The sequence below is a fragment of the Coturnix japonica genome, chromosome Z, assembly GCF_054131305.1.
Source record: "Coturnix japonica strain WE chromosome Z, WE-NBRP24, whole genome shotgun sequence".
Classification (NCBI taxonomy): domain Eukaryota; kingdom Metazoa; phylum Chordata; class Aves; order Galliformes; family Phasianidae; genus Coturnix; species Coturnix japonica.
Window position 1 is genome coordinate 35,744,134 of NC_140702.1, and position 21,910 is coordinate 35,766,043.

The 21,910-nt window shown below is 38.2% G+C and overlaps 1 protein-coding gene across 7 annotated transcripts in view; it reads right to left on the bottom strand.

The window, feature by feature from the left end:
- NTRK2 (neurotrophic receptor tyrosine kinase 2) overlaps window positions 1–21,910 on the bottom strand; it is a 203,262-nt gene that overhangs the window by 153,898 nt on the left and 27,454 nt on the right. For all 7 annotated transcript variants that reach the window (XM_015849248.3, XM_085530321.1, XM_085530318.1 and 4 more), the window contains exons 5-8: window positions 18,649–18,803; window positions 5,966–6,102; window positions 2,713–2,845; window positions 922–1,221 (exon numbers count right to left, since the gene is read on the bottom strand). In XM_015849248.3, the coding sequence (XP_015704734.2) occupies window positions 922–1,221; window positions 2,713–2,845; window positions 5,966–6,102; window positions 18,649–18,803 (725 nt within the window). The remainder of the gene's footprint in view (window positions 1–921; window positions 1,222–2,712; window positions 2,846–5,965; window positions 6,103–18,648; window positions 18,804–21,910) is intronic.

Sequence of the window (21,910 nt, forward strand, 5' to 3'; positions counted from 1 at the left end):
ACATATGCTCATATTTTCATATATGACTGTGCAATTATTTGCACTAAAACATGCCTGTATTTCACTCCTGCTGTGCATAGTCCACTCAGAGGTTCTTATAGATAGAATAATGAATTTGCACGTATGTCTTCATTCTCTTACAGGCACTTCACATACAGTTTTGAAGATGTGGGGAAATATCACACCACAAAGAACACCAATCACTGCCAGCAGTCCCTACAGTTCATTGAGTTAGTCTACCTTGAGCCCAATTATATACAGCTCAGGAGGGTTGAGGCAGAGCTTCTGGAGCAGAAGATGCACATAATTAACATTAACCATTTTGAGCACAGATATTCATAGCCACACAGGTTTCCAACCTCGGCTGAAACGAATGAGAATTTGACACCTAAATGCCTGTGACGACTTGAGACTTCCACCATCCCACCTCAGGATTGTTTTCTCTCCAGCTCCCTCTGGTGTCCTAAATAATCAGTTATTATCAACTCAGAGGACTGCAACAGTGATTTTGCCGTAATTACACTAGACACTATATGGGCACCCTGTGTCCTTTAATACACTGCATAGCTGAATTCAAACACGGTGTAAAACACTTGTGGAGTGCCAGAACTGGCACTCCATGCTTTCCAGGATCAGAACAGAGGCTTCAAAAAACACTTGAGAAGCAGCCACGTTTCTCAAGCCTCAGCTGGCAATGAAGAGGTAACCCAAAGGAAGACTTTAGAGAGCAGTAGCAGTCTCCACAGTCTCCACAGTTAAAGAAAAACATTACTTCACAATGGATTTTGAAGACATTTATCCACAGGAAAAAAACAAAACAAAAAAAACCAAAACACCAAAAAAAAAACAAAACACCAAAAACTTGCTAGAAGCACATTCTTATCAGTTTACAATGGCTAACATTAAAAGAATCATACTCACCATCTCCAGGCACTGACATGAAATGTGCGTCAACCCGTTTTTCATCCTCTCCATATTCATTCTTGGCCAATAAGGTATAAGCACCATTATTCAGGTGGGTAGGGTTGTCCAGCTGAAGGCAGCCGTGATATTCACTTTGATTGATAACATGTATTTTAGTACAGATGTATTCAGACTCATTCAATATAGCTCCTTCATAGAACCACTGCAATGTGGGCTTAGGATTCCCTTTCACAGTGAATGGAATGCACCAGTGGTGGTCCGGGGTTGGAGATTCAATAAATGTAATATTTGGTGCAACTATATTGGAAAAAAAGAGTCAACAACATCAGAATATCTGGAACTTGTCTTTTCCCCATTCCCTTAAGTCATATTTTTCATTCACAAGTATCACAGGAAGTAACTTGCAGGAATGATACCTATTCACATCACATTCAAACAGGACACTCATCAGCTCTGTGTAGGTTACTATGATTACAACTGAAACAAAGCCATTTTTCAAAAAAGAAAAACTAACTATTTTATCTGAAGACTGAACACCAGTTAGATCCCATACCTGCCAGGTGTGGGAAATTCAGTTTATGGAGAAGGAGAAAAGAGCAATTTTAGCTTTACTCTGCAGAAGAAAATGGTACAGAACAGGGCTGACTGAACAGAACAGCATTGGAAATATGTAAAAGTTGGCCCAAAGCAAGCAGTACTGGAAATATCCTCTGCCAGGAATCCAAACTTTCAGATGATTTCCCTCACAGAATCAAAGCCAGTACAGATGACTTCATTCCCTGGATTATTCTGTCAGGGAATGACCATTTTCTACTACACATTTTCTCATTCTTTATTCAAACCTGCTAAATGTCTCAACTTTACAAACTTGTTCTGTCTCCCTCAGGAGACTATTACAGCACCTTGCTTTTTATTTCACTATTGGGAAATTTTCCTTGATATTTATTCTTAACTGCATCCAATTTCATCTGGTTACATTCTTTTTTATCACTCATAACAGTGCCAAGCTTAGAATCTCATTTACACTGTTGAAACATTTCTAGTTTATGTTTCTTCCCATAGCTATTACATATCCAATTTCAACTTACAAGACATTTGAAGTACATCTATAGTGATTTTTTTTCTAATTTTCTCTGTCATGAACACATACTGAGCAATGTTTGCCATCTACAGAGAGTTCTGTTCCCATCTTCAATTAAACAGAGGGTTGCAACTTGTGAAAAAAAAATGATGTCTAGTTTGCACAAAATGAAATCAGGCTGGGATTTTTGATTAAAGCAGCCAGTTTCTCCATATCACATTCTCCTTACCCCGTCTTTGGCCCTGACAAAAAGTACATTATTCAAGCCATGACAAATAAATTTACATCTGGCAGTACAAACATTTCAAATGCATTATTTTCTGAACAAAGCAGTTGTTGCTCTAGATTATACAAACTTTAACATTTGCAGTCTCTTATGGTTAATTCTATGCATTCACACTTCTTAATTCCTAAGATAGTGTATATGTATATGCACACCACTACAAAACTTCCCACACTGGCAGTGGTTTTTAAACCACTGTTTACAGATTAACCTCTCTGAAGATAAAGCATTTGGAAATGTATTTTTGCAGAAGACAAACTCAGCAACTTCTGGCTGGGCTGTTCCCAGTACTAATGGCAGTAGGTTGTTCACATGCTTAAATGGTGCTCCTGTTTTAGCAACCTGTGCACCCCAAAGACATCTATACCCAAAAGAGCTGTTGCTGATGGGGTTTGGCCTGCTGCATGAGGGCCTGGGTACGTACAGAATACCGTCAGTTCGGCAGAGGTTTGGACCTCTCCCACAATGTTCTCCGCCACACACGAAATCCACAGTCCGCTGTCCATGGATGAAACATTCTTTATGGTTAACGAGGCAGGATTCTTACTTGTGTCACTCTACAAATGATCAGAAAAACATGCATGTATCAACTGCAGTCTAAAGAAACAAGAGAAAGGCAGGGAATCGCTGGCCACAGCTCAACAGCATTTTTTGCTTTCTTTTCTCCTTAGTTCTATCAATCTGTAAAATGCTACTTTGGCATCCTATCCAGCTAACATAAAACACGGAACCAATTGAAACTATCAGGGGCTGAAGTTTGAAAAGTGCAGTCATGCAGTAAACTCTGCACTCACCCACTTCTCTGTCCTGTCCCTGACAGTTCCTGCCTTTTCTGAACTCTTCTTCCCCTCTAGACAAATGTTTTCTTCTTCACTCATAGCCTTGTTCATCCCTCTCTTCCACTTCATGACTGATATCTATGGTATGTTCCTTCGCTTGAACTTTTTCTTCCTCCTTCCTTCTCTATCCTTGCTTTACTCTTTCTTTGGTCTCCTCGCACTTGTGTGACATTTCTTCTACTGCTGTGTTCTGAGCTCTGCTAAACCACAGTGTGTCTTCCCTCATCCCTTCCCTCGCCAAACTTCTCTTAAAATCTTCTTCCTCTCATAAAACAATTCATGAGAAATGACATACTTTCTAACACTTAAACTACTGCCCAAGTACTGTTTTATGTGTTTACATACTAAGGCTAATTAAAGTAAGAATTATAATTCTTAAAAATCTTGATTATTGTGATTCTTAGAAAGTTTACAGCATGTTTATAGCCTGAATGCTGTATTAAATATGCAGCTATGCTGCATTTCACAAAGTGAACAGGACTGCACTATAAAAAAATAGTAGCTAGCAAAACTAGTTGTCAAAGACAAGGTTTTCTTAAAAAAGGTCATTCACATGATCTCCAAATAATTACTATTTCCACACTTGAATATTTCATGAAATGCAAAGCTACTTCCTTAAAAATGAATAGAATCAAAACACATTTAGAGAATAAGAAATAACTTGTATTCTTTTTTTAAAAAAACTCCTTTTGAGGTACTTTTCTCAGTGTACACATACACGTCAGTGCTGCACAAACAGATAATGCACCTGTAAAAGCAGTGACTTTCAGCAGCAGTCAGTGGGGATGCACATGAATTGTTCTGCATACAGAACTAGAACTTTGAACCCTGAAGTGACACCTTAACCCCATATGAGTTAAATGCTCCACTGATATCAGTGTGACAGTGTGGGAGGCAGAGTGGAAAAGCCAACAGCTCACTGTACATTTCTCCACATGCAGCTCTCAGAGATGAGCAGCACTAAAAGGAAGATTCAGAGAAGGGGCTCCAAACACAGATTGATGGCTGAAATCTATAGCAAAAAATCAGCATAGAAGCTGAGAATGTGGTTTAACTCTGCAAGAATAAGGTACAATTTTAGCTTTTGTTAACATTCCTCTCTGTAAGACACAAAAGAGAGAAAAAGCAGGCAAAAACAGCATAGGAGGTGAAGAAAAGGGAGGCAGAAACACAGATACAAAAGTGAGAGGAATGAAACAAAAACAACACTCACAGAAAAGGGAAGGATAGGTTCAAATGAGAAATGAGGTTTAAAAGGCACTCATTCTTCCGCTACTGAAAAGACTACTGTGCTCCACAGCTAAAGTTGCAGCTAGGCTATGCCATGAGCCCCTCTGAAATCTCACACACAAAGTTATGCCAGGACAGAGTATTTCTGGAAACCTTGAAGCAAACTGAACTCGGCATTTCAAAGATAGGAGGATAAAAAATGAAGTGATCTCACTTCTTGAACAGCATCCCACATTTGTTTTGGCTCATAATTTAAAAAAAAAAAAAAAAAAAAAAAAAAAAAAAAGAGAGAAAGAGAAAGAAAAAGAAAAAGAAATAGAGAAAGAGAAAGAGAAAGAAAAAGAAAAAGAAATAGAGAAAGAGAAAGAAAAAGAAAAAGAAAAAGAAAAAGAAAAAGAAAAAGAAAAAGAAAAAGAAAAAGAAAAAGAAAAAGAAAAAGAAAAAGAAAAAGAAAAAGAAAAAGAAAAAGAAAAAGAGAAACAGACAAAGAAAAACAGACAAAGAAAAACAAAGAAAAAGTACAGCTTGGCATAGGTTCCCCAAACGGTTCTAATTTGTTGTCCTTTATGACAACTGGTGCCTTTGGGTAGTTTAACAGATTAGAGGAAAATTTAAAAATAAAACTAGAACTCTGCAGAATTCTTACTCATGAAAGCTGAAAGACACACTGGTCAAACCCTATGCAGACCAAATATAATGATATCAAAGCAGAAAGTGCAAAGATTAAAAGTTCCTAGAGGTTCTGGCACTTCTACACTACAGAAACAGTTTTAGAAGTATACACCTCACACTTTGCACATACTGGAAATATTCAGGCCATCTGCATACTTGTGGACACCAGGATACCAATGGCAGAGAAGTGTAAATAACAGAAGGCCTTATCCGTGAAAATTATTGCAATTTAAGGGGTCAGCAACTGTATGTAGAAGACACTGCTCCTCATCAGTTTCTCCATCAGAACAAATTGTCAGTCTCCACTGCACACACAGTCCAAGACAAGGACACAGAACATAAAGATCATAGAAAACAAAATTCTCGCTGCCTGAATGACTTTGTTGAGGGACTGTCTTCACACTTCATAAGAAAATGCCATTTTGTTAGTAGCCTTTCAATTAACTTTTAGTCACCTTGACTTCCAAGACATCATTGTTGTTTTGTTTTGTTGAAGAAAAATGAAACAAAACACAAAATAATACTGACAATCAAAACTGTCAAATCAACAGGTAATCTGGTCACCAGGGTTTTGGCTTGAGAATGCAATACAGTTAGCAAGACAAAGCCTTTTTCATGATTAGGATATGTCAGATTTATTTTCTCTGTGTAGGTGCTGAGAAAGCACTTTTGTTTCAGTATCCTTATTCACTGTATAACCTCCAAGAAATCACAGTACTCTCATTTACAAATCTCAAGGAGCAAATGTTTGACATTTTCCAGAATCAGTGCAGCAGTTGGCCTGGGTGAAAAGTTACTGGAAAATAAATGTTATCCCAACATTAATCTTCATCTTTTTGATAAGAAATTAATTGAAGCTGGACATGAACCTTCATTCCATTTACAAACAGATATCTCTTCTCTCTGAACAGTCACCTCTTTTTATATGAAACTTACCTCATGGTTTGAAACAAGATTAGTGAGCACCCAGGACACGTTAGGGGGTGGCCCTCCTGTTGTATCACAATACAGCGTGATGCTCTTTCCTTCCACCACAGTGATGTTGTAATTGCTTAAGTTTGCTGAGGGTAAGTCTACGACAGAAACAACAAAAAAATACACACATGCATTTGCGTCTGACAGAAATAGATGCTGTTCATTTCTATAAAAACTCTGCAAGTGCACACGTCACTAAACTAGATATTCACTGTGGCTAGTTGCCCACAGTTCAGTCAGGGAGTCCAAATAGCATCTCTGGAAACAAATAACAATCTTTAAATTGCTACATAACATTTTTCTGCACTGCCTCCACTTTGCATTTTAAGGAAACATACCTTTCAGCTAATTTTAAGAGAAAATGATTCAGGTGGGTAAATAGAATTTACCTTCAGTTTTTAACTTAAAAATAACCATTCTCCCACTCATTTGCTAAAACCAGAAATTTAATCTAACTCTCTGTTACAGTTCCAAAGGAATCTTTGTTTTTGTTTTCCAGGATCTAACTGGCACTGTGGTGCTCTCACTACTCTCCACAGCACCAAGAGTAAAATCCCACCAGCCCAAAGTTTCACACAAGAGATTGCAGCCTTCCCTCTCATGCAAAGTTCACAGAAAGCACAACAAAGCCCAAGTATGAAGTGAGGGAAACAAAGCACTGAACAGATGAAACTAGAGAGAAAGGTCAGAAGTGTGGGTTGGCTATTGTACAGAGCTGCTGTATGAGGCACTCCAGCAGACAGCTGGTGCCCTCAGGAAAGCAAAAAAGCAGTATGATGGTACCAGGGAAACAGCCTAGACTTTGTAAGATCTAGGACTTCCCCTCCATCTCATAACTATAGACCACTTCACACCTCCATCTTTAGCGCCCAAAGCAATGGGAACTTTCAGAAGAATAATATATGTAATACGTGATGAGCATATCGAAACACACAAGGAATAATAGATCAACCACCTTCAAAAATAATGCCAGCAGTATCTGGCATTCTAGAACACAGGAGTGTCTTCTAGCACACAGGAACTCAATTGTCACATATTTCTTTACAAGGCAAATAATCATTCCTCATGCTAGAAACATCAGATCTTCCGTAGTTCATTCTATGCCTTTCCATGGAGCTATGCACTGTCCAAAGCCTTGCCCTCATTTATGAGGCATCATCTATCAGCCATTCCAGGCAAGTTTTAACCAGAGTTTATGATCTCAAATAACCTAACTTGTCTTCTATGCTCAGTGTGTATGCATGATCTTGCAACTACTATTCCTAAAACAACAGTCCTCTTTGTTTTATTTTATTTTCCTCACCTCTCTTGTAAATTAGAAAACTGTACTTTTATCACAGACTTGCAGGTATAAAAGTTTAAAGAGGAGCTGCTTTATGTATGTAAAAAGTCCCAAACAAAAAATTAACAGTCTTATTAGTGTGACATTTTAATATGTTTACTTAAACTTCAATAGAACTTACATGTACTGGAAATCTCAGGTTTAATTAGTTCATTAAAAATGAAATGAGAGGAACCAATAGCATAGAGAAGACTAATTGTTTTCCAAGCAGTTTTCTTGCCTATTAAGATCAGCACAAGTGTGCAATAACTTCTTAGACACTTCTACTTCTTTAAGCAGTAATATGATTCTCATTACATGCAACATGAATTTCTTCTGTTATGATCACTTTACAAATCATATGTTGAAGTTTACTGAGACAAAGCTGGACAAATTGTATGTTTTGATGCAGTGATCTGTTAGCGAAGGTAGCCATCTGCTCTCGCCTGCTGTGAATTCAAATTTCAGCAGTGTCTGTCAACTAGTACTGCAGGAAATAAAACTAATCTTAAGGAACATTTGGATATTAATTACACTGGTTGAGGAACAAGGAGTGAAGTAATGAGATCATCTACCACATAATGTTATCCTTCCACACTACTTTGAAAAACATTCCAATCGCTTTTGCCAGACCTGAAAGTACAAAGCCTGTCAGGCTCCCTTCTTCAGCCATTACCGGGGACAAAGTATACATAATAAATTGATGTTTCACAGTGCAAACCTTAATGGTTACTACCAGCACATGATTTTACATGAAACCTCTCATATAAGCAAAAAGAAACTTTGGTCCCTTAAAACTCTCCTTCAATAGCTGTTAAATTCTGAAACAATCTCTTCCTACTGTATGTTTATTTATAAGGCAAACAACGGAAAATGAATTCCTCTGGTACTGACTCTGTGGGACCAAGCCACAAAACCTGAACCAACAAAGAAATGCATATAAAAACACACTGCACCCTAACAGACACATATGCTCAGTATGTGTGCTCAGCATAGTGTGAGACCATTTATAAGAGTCTGTAGCATTTTGACACCTACACAATCACAAAGATATCCACCCATGCTGCAGTTCTTCTTGACTTAATTTGACTAAATACAGCATTTTAGATAACTATCACTTAAGTTGATATGGATGTACATTTTAAAGGACTTTGTATATAGTAATTAATACAAGCAGTCAAACAAGTTCAGATAGTTTTGTATACTGCCAGCACAGATTTTAGGCAGTACCAGAAGAACCCACGCAAGGTAGACATGACATCATCTTCCCGCAAGTCTCATCCTGATATCTGTCAGACAGAGATTAACCTATGCCCCAAAGCCTGAAACATAATATCTCTCTCAAACTTTGATAACATTAATTATTGTAATTCTGGATATCAGTAATAATCCTGCTAGTATACAATTTATTTTTCTAAGTTTGTTCTATTCATAGCTTTCTGCAGCAATGAGCTATACCTTCCAAGAGGTAAGCAAGATCATTCCATTTAACTACTTTCAAAATTTGTCTCTGAAGTTCAGATTTATTGAACTCCTGCACAGTTGTGAGAGAATAGAAGTCTCTCAATCTTCTTTTTAAGACCACTTTTGTTGTTGTTGTTGTTATTCTCATGTCCCTTTTCTTAATAAATTTCTCAACACAACATCCAAACGTTTCTTGAACACCCCCAGGGTCAGCAACTCCACCACCTCCCTGGGCAGTGCATTCCAGTGCCTGACCACCTTTTCCAAAAAGTAGTATTTCCTAATGTCCAGCCTGAATCTCCCTTGGCGCAGCTTGAAACCATTCCCTCTAGTTATATCACTGATTACATGAGAGAAGAGGCTGACCCCCAGCTCACTACAACCTCCCTCCAGGAAGATATAGAGAGCAATAAGGTCTCCCCTGAGTCTCCTCTTCTCCAGGCTGAACAATCCCAGCTCCCTCAGCTGCTCCTCATAAGGCCTGTGCTCCAGACTCCTCACCAGCTTCTTAGCCCTCCTCTGAACATGTTCCAGGGCCTCGATGTCTTTTTTCACAGGGACACAAAATTGGACACAGTATTCAAGGTGCAGCCTCACCAGTGCTGAGTACAGGGGGACAATTACCTTCCTGTTCCTGCTAGTAACACTGTTTTTGATGCGAGCCAGGATGCCGTTGGCCTTCTTAGCCACCCAGGCACACTGTCAGTTCACGTTCAGCTGAGCATCAATCAATACCCCCAGGTCCATTTCCTCCAGCCACTCCACCCCAAGCCTATAGCACTGCCTGGGGTTGTTGTGGCCAAAGTGCAGGACCCGGCATTTGGTCTTGTTGAACCTCATTCCATTGGCTTCGGCCCAGCCATTTTTCAATCCCAAAGAACACGAGACTTCCTACTGAATATTCTTAATTGTAACCTTCAGTTTAATGGCTGGTAGCAAGCATACACTAAAATTTATGTCTTTGACTTGATACAGGAATAGGCTATAATATTTATAGGCTGTATTATTTCACCACATAGAGAAAATCTGCTTTCATATTCAAGTTAGTAATACTATTATCCACGGAACAAGTAGTTCTTGGTTAGGACAAGCACAACTCACTCAAGCAGAACAAGGCACAAAACAAGCAAGCAAGGAGGATTCATTTCTGTCCAGTGAGTCCCTACTTAGCATGTTAAGACTTCAAAAGGAACAAATCCTCACTTAAGAGAGCACCTGTTCACCTTTACAGACCACTGTTAGTGCAAGTCAGTGGCTTGAAGGCTGTATTACAGTGGAACAGTGGAGCATCACTAACAAATGTCTTGTATCCTTCTTCAGAGTGCACAGCTGGGACTTCAACAATCACTTTCCACCAAGTACTTTCAAAGGTTACTAGAGAATTTGGCTAAATAACTGTCAAAGGGAATGAATTAACAAAAATAATATGTCCAAATTCCTAGAAGGCTTTCACAGTCCTCATGCTGCTTCTTACTACTTTCTATATAAAGTGTACACTGGCCTTGGTAGAGCCAAATGGGTGATATATCTACCAAAGTGTATAATCTAATTAAGAAACAGATGAAAACCAAGACAAGCTCAGTGGTCTGCAACCAAGTCTCAGAGCCAAGCCCTGGTTCTAGCCAGTATATTACAGCAACTTCCAGAAGAGTCATAAGAAAGGAGAAAAACGAGTTCACCATTACAACCAGGATGTTGCTTCATTGGTTAACTATCTTCAGAGTTCCCAAAATTTTTAGAAAGTTATTTCCAGACTGAGTTTTTCAGTTTCATCTTTCATCTATTCAGCTCTGAGTTTTTTTCAGCTGCTTGAAAGCCTTCATCAAAAAGTTCTCTCAGTAGTGTCAATTACCCTCACTAATACCTCAGGAATGACAAGATGAAGAAAAGAGTACCTGTGAGAACATTGTAAATTCAATGCTGAGTTCATTAATGATTTCCTCTGCATGCTAAACCCCTCATTCTCATCAGCTATCTTCAAACTCCCATGAGTCTAGCCATGATGCACTGTCACTAAATGGTTTTTAATGTGGCCCATGACATCCCTTTTTAGTTTGGCACATTTTTGCAGGTCAACCTGTTCCATGGAAAGAACAAACAGTTTTCAGGACAAAAACTGACATTTTTTCTCATTACAAGTCAACCACATCTGAATTTCAATAAAGTCATTTTAATCCCTATATGAAATCCTTAATCATCTTTTTAATAAACATATCAGACCCAGAATGATTAAATTAATACTAAGGCCACCAACCACCTATCAAACTGAACCAGATGAAGACAGACCCACTATTTTATCAAATATTCTCTATGATTCATAAGATATAGCATCCCAGATCTAGCCAGCTTGCCTCACATAAGATTTAAACACAATCCAAGTTTCTTGGTTTCTCTGGTCTCTCTCTAGGGAAAAAGTATTCAACTAATTAAAGCACTAGCTTGGAAACATCCACTACTTGTATTATCTGGAGCCTGAAAGCAGAATATTTCATAATACCATTAATTTAAGAACTGTGCAAATGGATCTGCAAGTTTCAGAGACCTTACTGGCTCTGACCACACTTTTCTCGATGCAACATGTAAGAAAAATAATTTACTTGTATCATTCCATTAACATTCTGCCTTATTTGAAAATACAGGAATGTTTACAAATTCCTGAAGTATTTTCCTATGGGCTTTCATGGATTTAAAACAGCAAATAATAAATAAATAAATAAATAAATAAATAACAAAAACAAAAACCACCTTTCTAGTAATTCAAGCTATAAGGCTAGGAGATGTTGGATGTGTGATTCATCCCCTGTGTTTCACTTAGCAGCTACCTGCAGACAAAAAGCTCTCAAAAGTTATTCCAAGGTGACAACCACAAGCATCTTCAGTGAAAATTAAAACACTAGACAAATAAAATACTGAATCAGCAGAAGTAAGAAATACACACAAAAAATTACCACCTTTCATACTTCATTTTTTCATAACTCCACTTTTGCTTCATTGGCTGCTCTAACCACTAGGCACTAGTCCACTGTAACTTTGCTACCATGCAAAGCCTTACTTGGAATGCCCATCAGATTAAAATAACAAGTAATAGCACAAATCTAAAAGGTAGGGGGAAAGAAAGAAAAGGAATCCTGTCTTATGACCTTTTTTCCTTTTTACTTCCACTCTTTGTGAACTGAATGTTAATGTAAATTAGAAAACTGCATCAGAACAAAATCTCTTCAGCTCTCATGGAGGGTATAAAACAACTGAACAAAGCACTGAATACCCACTGAATAGAGGTACAATCTCCATGAGGCACAGCAAATCTTGGAAGGTATTTTCCGTAATTATCATGGCATTTTTCACAGGCCTGACAGGTTTAAGATAGAATATTCTTGAATCCTGTATAGGTTAGTGGCAAGGACAATTTCCCTGAATCTGGAGGCTAGATTCCTTTGAACAAAGAGAAGGATGACATATCTCCTCCCTTTGACAGTACCCTCCCTTTTTTTATTTTTATTGTTTTTAATAAAATATAAAGACCTTATGTCTTTTTCAAAGGAGAAGTATAGATTCCTACCATAAGGAGAGACTGTGTCCAAACATAGAGCCTCTGACAAAGTATCGAGGAGAGTTTATGACCACACCCTCACCATTTCCTAAGGAGCAGCTAGAAGGGGTCTACACACTGAACAACCTCATTCCAGAATAACCTCTTCAGACCACCCAGATATGCATGCTGCCTCAGCATACCCTCTTAAAAGTCTAGCTTTTGCTTTTGTACATGCTAGATCTGATACAACACTCACCTTGCCAGTTTATGGAGAACGTCTTTCTGCAGGGAAGCAGACTGTGTGATGTGGCAGCTCACTGAGCCACCCAGGTATGCTAAAATATTGAAAGAAATCTGCCTCCAATCATTACATGCCTGACTGTAACATTCAGCTGGGAACTTTTACAGAAAATAATTAAACAAGTACAGCCTCTACCGGAAGGTGATGATTCTTTAAAGTATGCTTTCCAAGAGCCAACACACCCTTTCTTTGCATTCATACTTATCCACCACTCCCTGCTTAACTGACATTGTCACCAGAAACAAACTTATTCAAGTAAAGCTCATCTATGCTACTAAAAACACAAAACTTTCTAATCCATCTTCACAACCACAGCAACGAACTCAACCTCTGCAGAACAGTCAGGGTGCACAGCTGTGTCATCTGTACAACCCAGACAGTGCTTTGAGCATCGTTGTGAAAGCTAGGAAGATAAGAACCATCACCTGGTGTGCACTATAACAAATTCACCTGTAGAGAGACCTGGCTTCTGCTGAGAAACTTGCTGCTGACTTTTCAAACCAGTTAAGAGCTCATGACTCCATGGTGTCTTTCCCCAGTTAAGTCAGTTCCTGAGCTTCTGCCCAGACCCTCCAAGTCACTAGAGCTGGCGTAGGTTCTAACAGAAAGGTACTCATTCAAAAATGATCTTGCAGAACTTGAATCCTCTAATTTATCCCATCCTCAGTATTAATATCAACAGTTTTCCCAGAAGAATTTTCAGATTATATATTTCTGTGGAGGCTGATAACCTTACTACCCCCTTTCCATGGTAACAGTCTCCTGAAGGTATGTGGTGGCCACATTTTCTCTTAACTTCCCTGAATAGTTAAGATAATTAAATTATAGATGGGAAAATTGTTCTCAACTAGTATGTAAGCTTCAGTCTATCCACATCAACTTTCAAAAGAAAACCAAATACATCCAGTGTGGCTGGGGTGAATACAGCAGCCACAAGCTCAACAGATGAACTAAGCTAAACAGACTGTAATGCAAGATAATGAGGCCTGAATTAGCTTATGTGAACCTCTAACAAATGGTTTCTTACTCATTTAGTGTATGTAACATGGTTAGGATTCCTGCAGCTTTATCTGGAGAATTCTATATGTGTGTCTGGAAAATAATGAAAATAGTGCCAACTTGTCATGACCCTGAAACAAAAACATTTTCAGAGAACCACATAAAAGAGAAAAACAATGAGTTTTGCCTTTGCTGCCTTGTTTGTATACAGCTGAAAGGACACCTTCATGAATAGTCTCCAATTCTTAAGTGAACAAAAAGACTTTGGGGCATAGTTATCCAGCTGCTAGTCTTCATCACACAAACTATACGTTAAAAAGCAAAGTAGGAATGCCTATATCCAACAGTCAAATTGCCATTCTCTCTCATTAGAATAGTATTCAACATGTACAATGACAGATCAAGTCAGGCACAGAGAGCACCCTGGCAAAACTGTTCAACACACTGAATTCAAGAACAATACTTCAGTGGTCAAGTTACATTTATTTTCCTTAGGTAGTGTCTTTCCACTTTATATTTTTATTCAGCTTTGTATTTGAAACCTACTTCATGTAAGTTCATGCAGAAATCAAGTCAGAATTACAAAATGAAATTCTATTTACTTATTTATTTATTACTGAGATGTTCGCCTACACTGCAAGTATTCAGCTAACATCATTCACAAGCCTGGTTTTACATAGCATATGTCTATGGTAGTTAATGGATGCTTAATGAAATGCACAGTCACAAGTAAGCTATGTACACCTCTGATCCCTGTTGCCTTTTCAAATTATTGGTTATTTTCACTCAAAAATTGAAGCAGAAAAATCCAAAATAAACAACACAGGCTACAGAATCCATAAATACTCCGAAAGGTAAACACAGAGAATGTTAAAGGGTTTTTCAGAAATCACTGTAAAAGTCTTTTTCTGATAGTCTTATCTATGAAGTCTGGCTGATAATGAAAAAAGATGTCTACACTCACTGGATTATGCCTTTGCTTGTGGTTTTAGACTGCTTTCTACTGTGTCTGCCTAAGAACTAATGCTTATTTTATTGACTCACTAATACTACAAATCTTTTCTGTAAATTTAAAGAAATAAACCTGTCAATCCTTCATCTTGCCTTTTTCTGTCTGTAGAATTTGTAACTGCATGACTCCAATCTGGTATTTCCTTTACTTGCTTACCTCTAGGATAAAAGTCTACCACCAGAATGTAGCTAAAATGAAGACAAACCCATCCCAATCCTGTATAAGTAAATATGTCATATCTTTCCCAATCAAGCAAGAAATGGGCCACCCATCTCTTCAGGCTGAAACTCTACATTACAGCAATGACTTCTAAAGTGTTGCTTGCTAAAACAAGAAGCATCAGTAAAACCCACACTCTACACTTCCTTGTGCACAAGTGAAGAGAAAGAAAAATGTTAAGAGTCATAAAAGCTTGCCTGAGGTTGAACAAAATTTCTGAATATCTAAACAAATAGCTAGCCCACACATGTTTACTATATGTTCAACGAATTAGTATATGAGAAGAATTTACCATTTCATTCAATACACATTAACTGGCATATATGACCAATGATATATGTTACAAATAAGCACAGAATGCTGGTAGGATAAACAAAAAACTGAAAGCCAGATCAAGCACCACACCAGCATACATAAAACAATTTGTGTAACAAAACTGGACAGATGCACAAGGCAAAACAGCATTACCAGACTGAGATCCAGAGCAACAAAAAATCCACATGGGACTGCAAGACAGTTGTAGAAGCCACATATCTCCCAAAAACACCACAAGAAAAAAGACATCATTCAGTACCATTCAACAACAGTAGTTGAGTGACTAAATGTTTTCCTGAGGGTGTCACTTTAATAAGTAGTTTTAAAGGACCTGCTTTTCTCTCTGCAGTATTCATAGAGCTCCAGGTGATCTGAAAACTGAGGAACTTAGAAGTGACCTTACTCACACACCAGTGGTGATTGCAGTCATTGCTTACAGAGATACTAGTACCCAAAAATGTACTTCTCTTTCTAGGTTTTCTAATACAGTTTACGAGGTGAAAATAAAGAGCACAGTCCAGGCAGCAATACTATCTCCACTGCATGAACAACCAGGAAATGCTGTGAAAACAGCAGAACTAAATACCACAATTTCTCTAACACTAAAACCATTATGGTAGTGGTAGATAAAAACCTTTGAAATTTTAATTGAGCACAACTTTAAAATCAAAAAGCGTCTGGCAATTTTTATCACGTATAAATATATTTCAAATGTAGTTGAAAAAATATTGCTGCAATTGAAGGACACTTTTAATATTGCAGCTGGAAAGATCTTCTAGCAAGTCAGTATAACTGATTCTAAACCTCAGGAAAAGAAATCACAAATTTGATGTCACCTAAATTGCAAACAGCCTTTAATCAGCATATTAATGAACATTTCCACCACATAAGCAGTAAGTAAAGTACCACAGAACTTTGCTAATTTTCACATCAATTACCTACAAACCAGAGCCTTGTGATCAAGAAACCACAGTGGCCTCTTCCAACTTCCCAGCAAGAGGCTTATTAACAGCACACAGTAGCGAGATGTCCTATTACCAAGACATTCACCACATACTGTACTGGCCACTTAGTATAATATTATGAAGTAATTAATAACACCTGCACACATACAAAAGAGCACATTTGCTTAGTTCCTAAATCAAAAAAAAAATTAACTAACTAGAGAGATGGGATGAAATCCTTTCATTAGCAGAGAATGTTAGAAAATGTTTTATTAACAAAATTCTGAAGTCTGCATGCCCAAAAAATTTCTCTTGACATCAAAAGGAGTTGAAAGAACTACGCAGTCCACAGACAAAAAGACAATGAGTATACACAACATATATCAAAAGCTGGATTCTTCTTCTGTTTCTGATGCACTTAATAGCCTTTCAGGAAGTGCTAGAAATTAAACAAACTAACAGCAACAGTGGCGGTGTTGCTTTGTTTTTGAAATTGTCTTGTGTTTTTAAATACAGAAAAATATTTGCAGGTTTCTTGAGAAAAAACATTTATGCAGTGGATCTTCCAGACTTCATCTGGAACTCAGGGCACAGTCATGAAGAATGACATTTCTTTTCACCTGAGGATCCCTCTTTTGCGCCTAGGGAATGGCTGTGCTGTTACTGCAACTAAAACTTATGTCCTACATCTGTTCATACTGAAAAAAGTAGAGTAAGTTAAAAAAAAAAAAAAAAAAGAAAAAAGAAAAAAGAAAAGAAAAAGAAAAAGAAAAACCAAAGCAAGTGTGCAAAGTTCAATGATATTCAAACCATGTAAACCAACATTAAACTAAGACTGAGAATAATTTGCAGGCCTCTGCAGATTTCCATACAAATCTTCAGCAGAGTGCATGCTTGCCAAATGAAAATTCCGCTCCAATCTATCCTCACCTTTCCTCCTCTTCTTCTAGTTAACAGCACTACATACCCTTCTCATGTCAGGTGTTTGTCACAATGTGCCCACACAATGCACGTGTACACACACACACCTACACAGTATCAACAGGTCAGCATCAGGTCTGCTGCAACTGCAGATGGTGAAAAACTTGATCGAAATAAGTAATGCCTCAAGGTTTAATCCTGGATATTTAACACCAAAAGTTTGCAGAGGAAAATCCTAGCTGCCCAGTGGCTTCCAGATGTGTCAGCTAAAGACAATGCAAGAGACTGTTCTGGAGTTCCTGTTTCATACCACCAGACCTCAGTCTACCAGGACACCTTTCCATGCTCACCAGACTAATCCACTTTATATTTCATCCAGCTAAGCCTTGGGGTTGGGTATATGTGGCTGACCTTGGCGTCATCTCCCATTTCACATGAATCAGATCTTGCAATGCACCACAAGACCTACTGAATAGGTTGTGTGGTTTTTTTAATCCCACCAGACACTACCACAACTGACCCCAACTGGGATGCAGGACCAGTAATATCAACAAAATGGCCATGATACACACTTCTGCCTTTAAAGACAGCAGCACATTAGGTCTGCATCAAGTCTCTTCCATGGTGTCTCCTGGCTGGTGACTGATATCAGACAGTCCTGCATATTTCAAATGCCGTGGATAAAAGGATGCTCAGTAGATGGTGAAAGGACAGAAAGTATAGGTTTTGTGTTCTTCCTACCATTTACCTTCACTTACTAGTTCGATTCAAACCTGCCCTCCACAAAGAAACCCTGATCTCTTTCCATTTTGCCTGCCAGATACTAAGCACCCAGCTGCCTGCTCTGCAAAGAAAATCCCAGACTTTAGCAGCCCTCATGCTGTGACTGGAACATTCAGACTCTGCCTCTCATCCACAACAGATATCTCTTAACCACTCTCCAGCTGTCCAGTATACAGGAAGCAAAGCTGTACAGAAAAAAAAGTCTTTTTGTGACATTTTTCCACAATCTTCAAATCCACATACACTAATGCAAAATAGTGCACTGCAAAATGTTACATACCTAAGCCTCCAGTGACTCCTTTGTATAAATTACACAAGCAAACTCTGTAGATTTCTGTCTGGGTGAAGTACTGAGCTATTCTCTAATTCATTGCTGTTAGCTGACACTTTTTCTCCTTTTTTCTGAATTTTCTTTCTTTGGTACTAGCACTAGAGCTTGCAGTTTTGAAGGACAGTAAAGATTTCATTAACCTCAAATAGCTTTAAAAATCACAGAAGAATTCTGTCTGTTCAACTTGTAAGTACTACCATTTAGTCTGACAAAGGCACATGCTTCTTATATAATTCTTCTGTGTTATCTATAATTCATGTTCTGTCTTCCTGCACTTGAATAATGGTATATTTTTAAAAGGATCAAGGAAAAGAAGGCTGAAGTGAAGCTTCCAGAGTTATTCCATGTGGGATGAAAGACCACAGACAGCTTAATCTCTCTCCTAAAACACTTTCCTTAAGTAGAGCAGTCGTCATTCTGAAAGGTGTCTTGTAAAAAAGTATGTTTGTCTTTCCCATCCTACAACAATTTAGCAGTAAACATATGTTTAAAAGAGTATTACCGCAGTTTGGGACCTTCATATCCATCAAGGCTGTCCGCTTGTCATTGTCATCTACGCAATATATATCCTGAGCTTCTGTGTAAAACTTGGTCTCTTGAAATTTCTTAATCCACATAATTTCACAGGAACATTTGAATGGATTGTCCACCAGTATCCTATAGGAAAGAGAAAAAGATACACATTTAGAAAGCAGAGCGTATCATGTGTATAGAAAAAGCTGATGGGCAGAGGGACTCACAGCACTCAGCTGGGTGAAAGTAGAAAGGTAAGGGCCAAAACCCTCAGTGCAATGCAAACTGGAAATAGGTAGTTGCTTCCTCACAGAAAATGAAGCCTTACCAAGAATCCAGACTGCTATCCAGACTGACAAGAGAGAGATCAGAGGCTCAGTCACATCCTCCGGTTAACTGGTGTAAATCATTATGCTCCATTTTATTTTGTAACAATTAAGCAGAAACCAGAACTCCTCTCTTCTATGCTATGTACTACTCCAGGAAGATCATACCAGGGCTTATTGCTATTAGGTGGCAAATTCCTTTCAGAGTTATGCATTATAGGTAAACTCTTAAAACTCTAATAATAATAAAATAAATTCACCTAAACTTAAAGAATCACTCACGATAATACTAGAAAATCTCAAAGTAAAAACACTATGTAGTGTTATGTTGAAACACTAACTGAAAAGGTGACCCTGAAAGAGCAGTGTTCAGAATAATGTAGCTACAATGTACACTGTATGGAATTTAAATCACACATGAACAAAATTAACAAATTCTACGTGACAGTGTGATGCACTGCAGCCCAAGTGAAAAATAAACAGAAACATCCCAATAATTACAGAAGATGTGACCCAGCACAGTTTTTTCTCCTGTAGGTGTAGATCAAAGACAATGGCCATGATGATCTGAGATGAGATCCAATACAGTCAGTATGAGTGACTGTTTGAGGCATTTCATTACAGATAGAATGACTGTTCCTAACAAAATTTCCTAAGTATTCTTGATGAACAGAAATTAAACACAAGTTGCTTACAGTATTTATACTTGTATGTGCAGGAGGCTAACTCCTGAGGATGCAAAATGTACAAATCATGAAAAGGACAGGTTTTCAAAGCTGTAACCTGTTCCCTCAAAGACCATCTGAAATTTTGGTGGATAAAAAGCCGCAGGGATCATTCTTGCAAGCCTCAAGGAGCAATCTGTAGTCACAGCAGTCATCAACTGGAGTTCCACAGCACTACTGCATAAATAAGAAACACTTATGCAAGACAAGTACAAATACTAGGATCCCATGGGTCAAAACCTACGATGTGCATTTTTGAAATAATATTTATTTTTCGTCTTCTGTTTCATTATACAACTTTCATTTAAGAGACAATTTTCCCTCGATCAGAGGCTAAGCAGTCCTTTCTTCCACTGTTTTACCTTGTGTCAAACCCATTAGAGGAGTTAGGCATATAATAGGCAGGATGGTGGATAGAAGCAAGATGGCTCTCCACATATGCTTGTGTGAAAGAAAGAATCTAACCTAGTAGAGGGAAATTACATGTCCTTATCTTGTTTGCTGTAATTTTACAGCTGCAGCTACAGCTTGTTCTAAAAGAAGAAACCTTTCAAGGCAGCATTTCCTTCTTTACAGTATCTGGCAAATATCTCCTATTTCACCCTAGCCTGAACTTTTCATCCATTTATGTTTTGATTTAGATGTGTGCTAACAACAAGACACTTCTTTTTCAGATCTAGAGTAACCTTCTTACAGGCAATTTATGGCGTATTCTCCTCTCAGAATTCCCTTCCAGCATTCTTATCCTCCCCATTCTAATCTTCTACCTGTATGTTACCTATTTATCAGTGGAGCTGCTCAACTGATGCTGGTTTTATCACTGCTTTTCCATCTTCCAGGTTCTATTTTGTCATCCCCACCTTCTTTTCCTTACATTCCTTACATCATTTCACTTAACAGTTATGAACAAAGCAACATTGACTGTGTTCTCTCTCAGAACCTTTGCAAGCACTTACTCCACACAGAACCCAAAAGAAACAGTTCACCTGAGATGAAGAAGCCTGAGAGTGGCTTGATCTTGGGAATAAATCTGTTAATTGCAGCAGACTAACTCTAAGGAAACACCAACAGAACTGGAAGCACAGTATGCCTTCAAAGTTGCTGTAATTTCCTTTTTAAGTTACAGCATACCCACCTTTATTTTTCTGCATCCCACGGGGACAAAGGTGACCCCATTCCTCTATTATCTGCTTGGAAACATTAGGAAGATCCCAAACAAAGCACACTGTGCTTGTCTTTCATCCTATTAGTCAAGTCCATGTCTACAAAAACACAGAAGCCACAGACATGTACACACTAACAGTGTCTTTTTGGCAATACTAAATAAGAAGTATGAAGCAACAGAGGCTTCAGTAGCAACAAATCTATGGAGGGCATACAGCAATGGGACTAATCTGCAGCTAGCTAGTCTTTCATCAGTGGTTGTCTGTGCTCAGCAACTGCCAAATTACGAAAGAAAATTCCAGCAAGCAATGTTCCTGCACTGTAAAGAAAGAGATTATACCAACTTAATCATCAACAAAACATACCTGAGGGGCATAACCTCCTTTTGCCTCACCGTGATTTACTCACTTCATTTATCACAGGCTGAAGTTCACTAAAAGAAGTTCAGGATTTCTAAGCTTATATTGCAATTCTTGAATTGGCATTTGGGTAATTTCTGACCCTGCTCTGAGCTCTACAAGAGCAGCCTCCCTCTGTTGTGCAGCTCCAGCCTTCCCAAAGCTCCTGAATTCCCTCTACAGTCCTATGTACTAGCAAAGACTGCACATAGAAAGACAATTCCATGCCTTAAAAATTCAGAGAAATCGGTGAGGAAAGTCATTATTTAAAATTATGCAAAAGATAGCCTCTGTCTATCTTCTGATTTGTGTCAGTATTCCCAGTCCCAAAGTCATTTTCAGACCTTACTTTTTGTGCAAGCCTCAAACACAAGAAAGCACAGTCTGCCTCAGAAGCATGCTACGTCCTCTCATTTTTCAGCCCTTACGAATAAAATTTTAGAATGTGTGATAATTCATAATCTCTGCTCGAAAGAGCAGAGAATAAAAATATAACACTGAAATGACTGGCAAGTATACATCCATCAGTACTTCATTAGTATTCATTAACGATTTCTTAAGGCACAATGCAACTCAAAGGGAAAGTCAAAACTTCCTTCAATATCCTACTACAACCATAACAGTTGTAGGGCCAATGT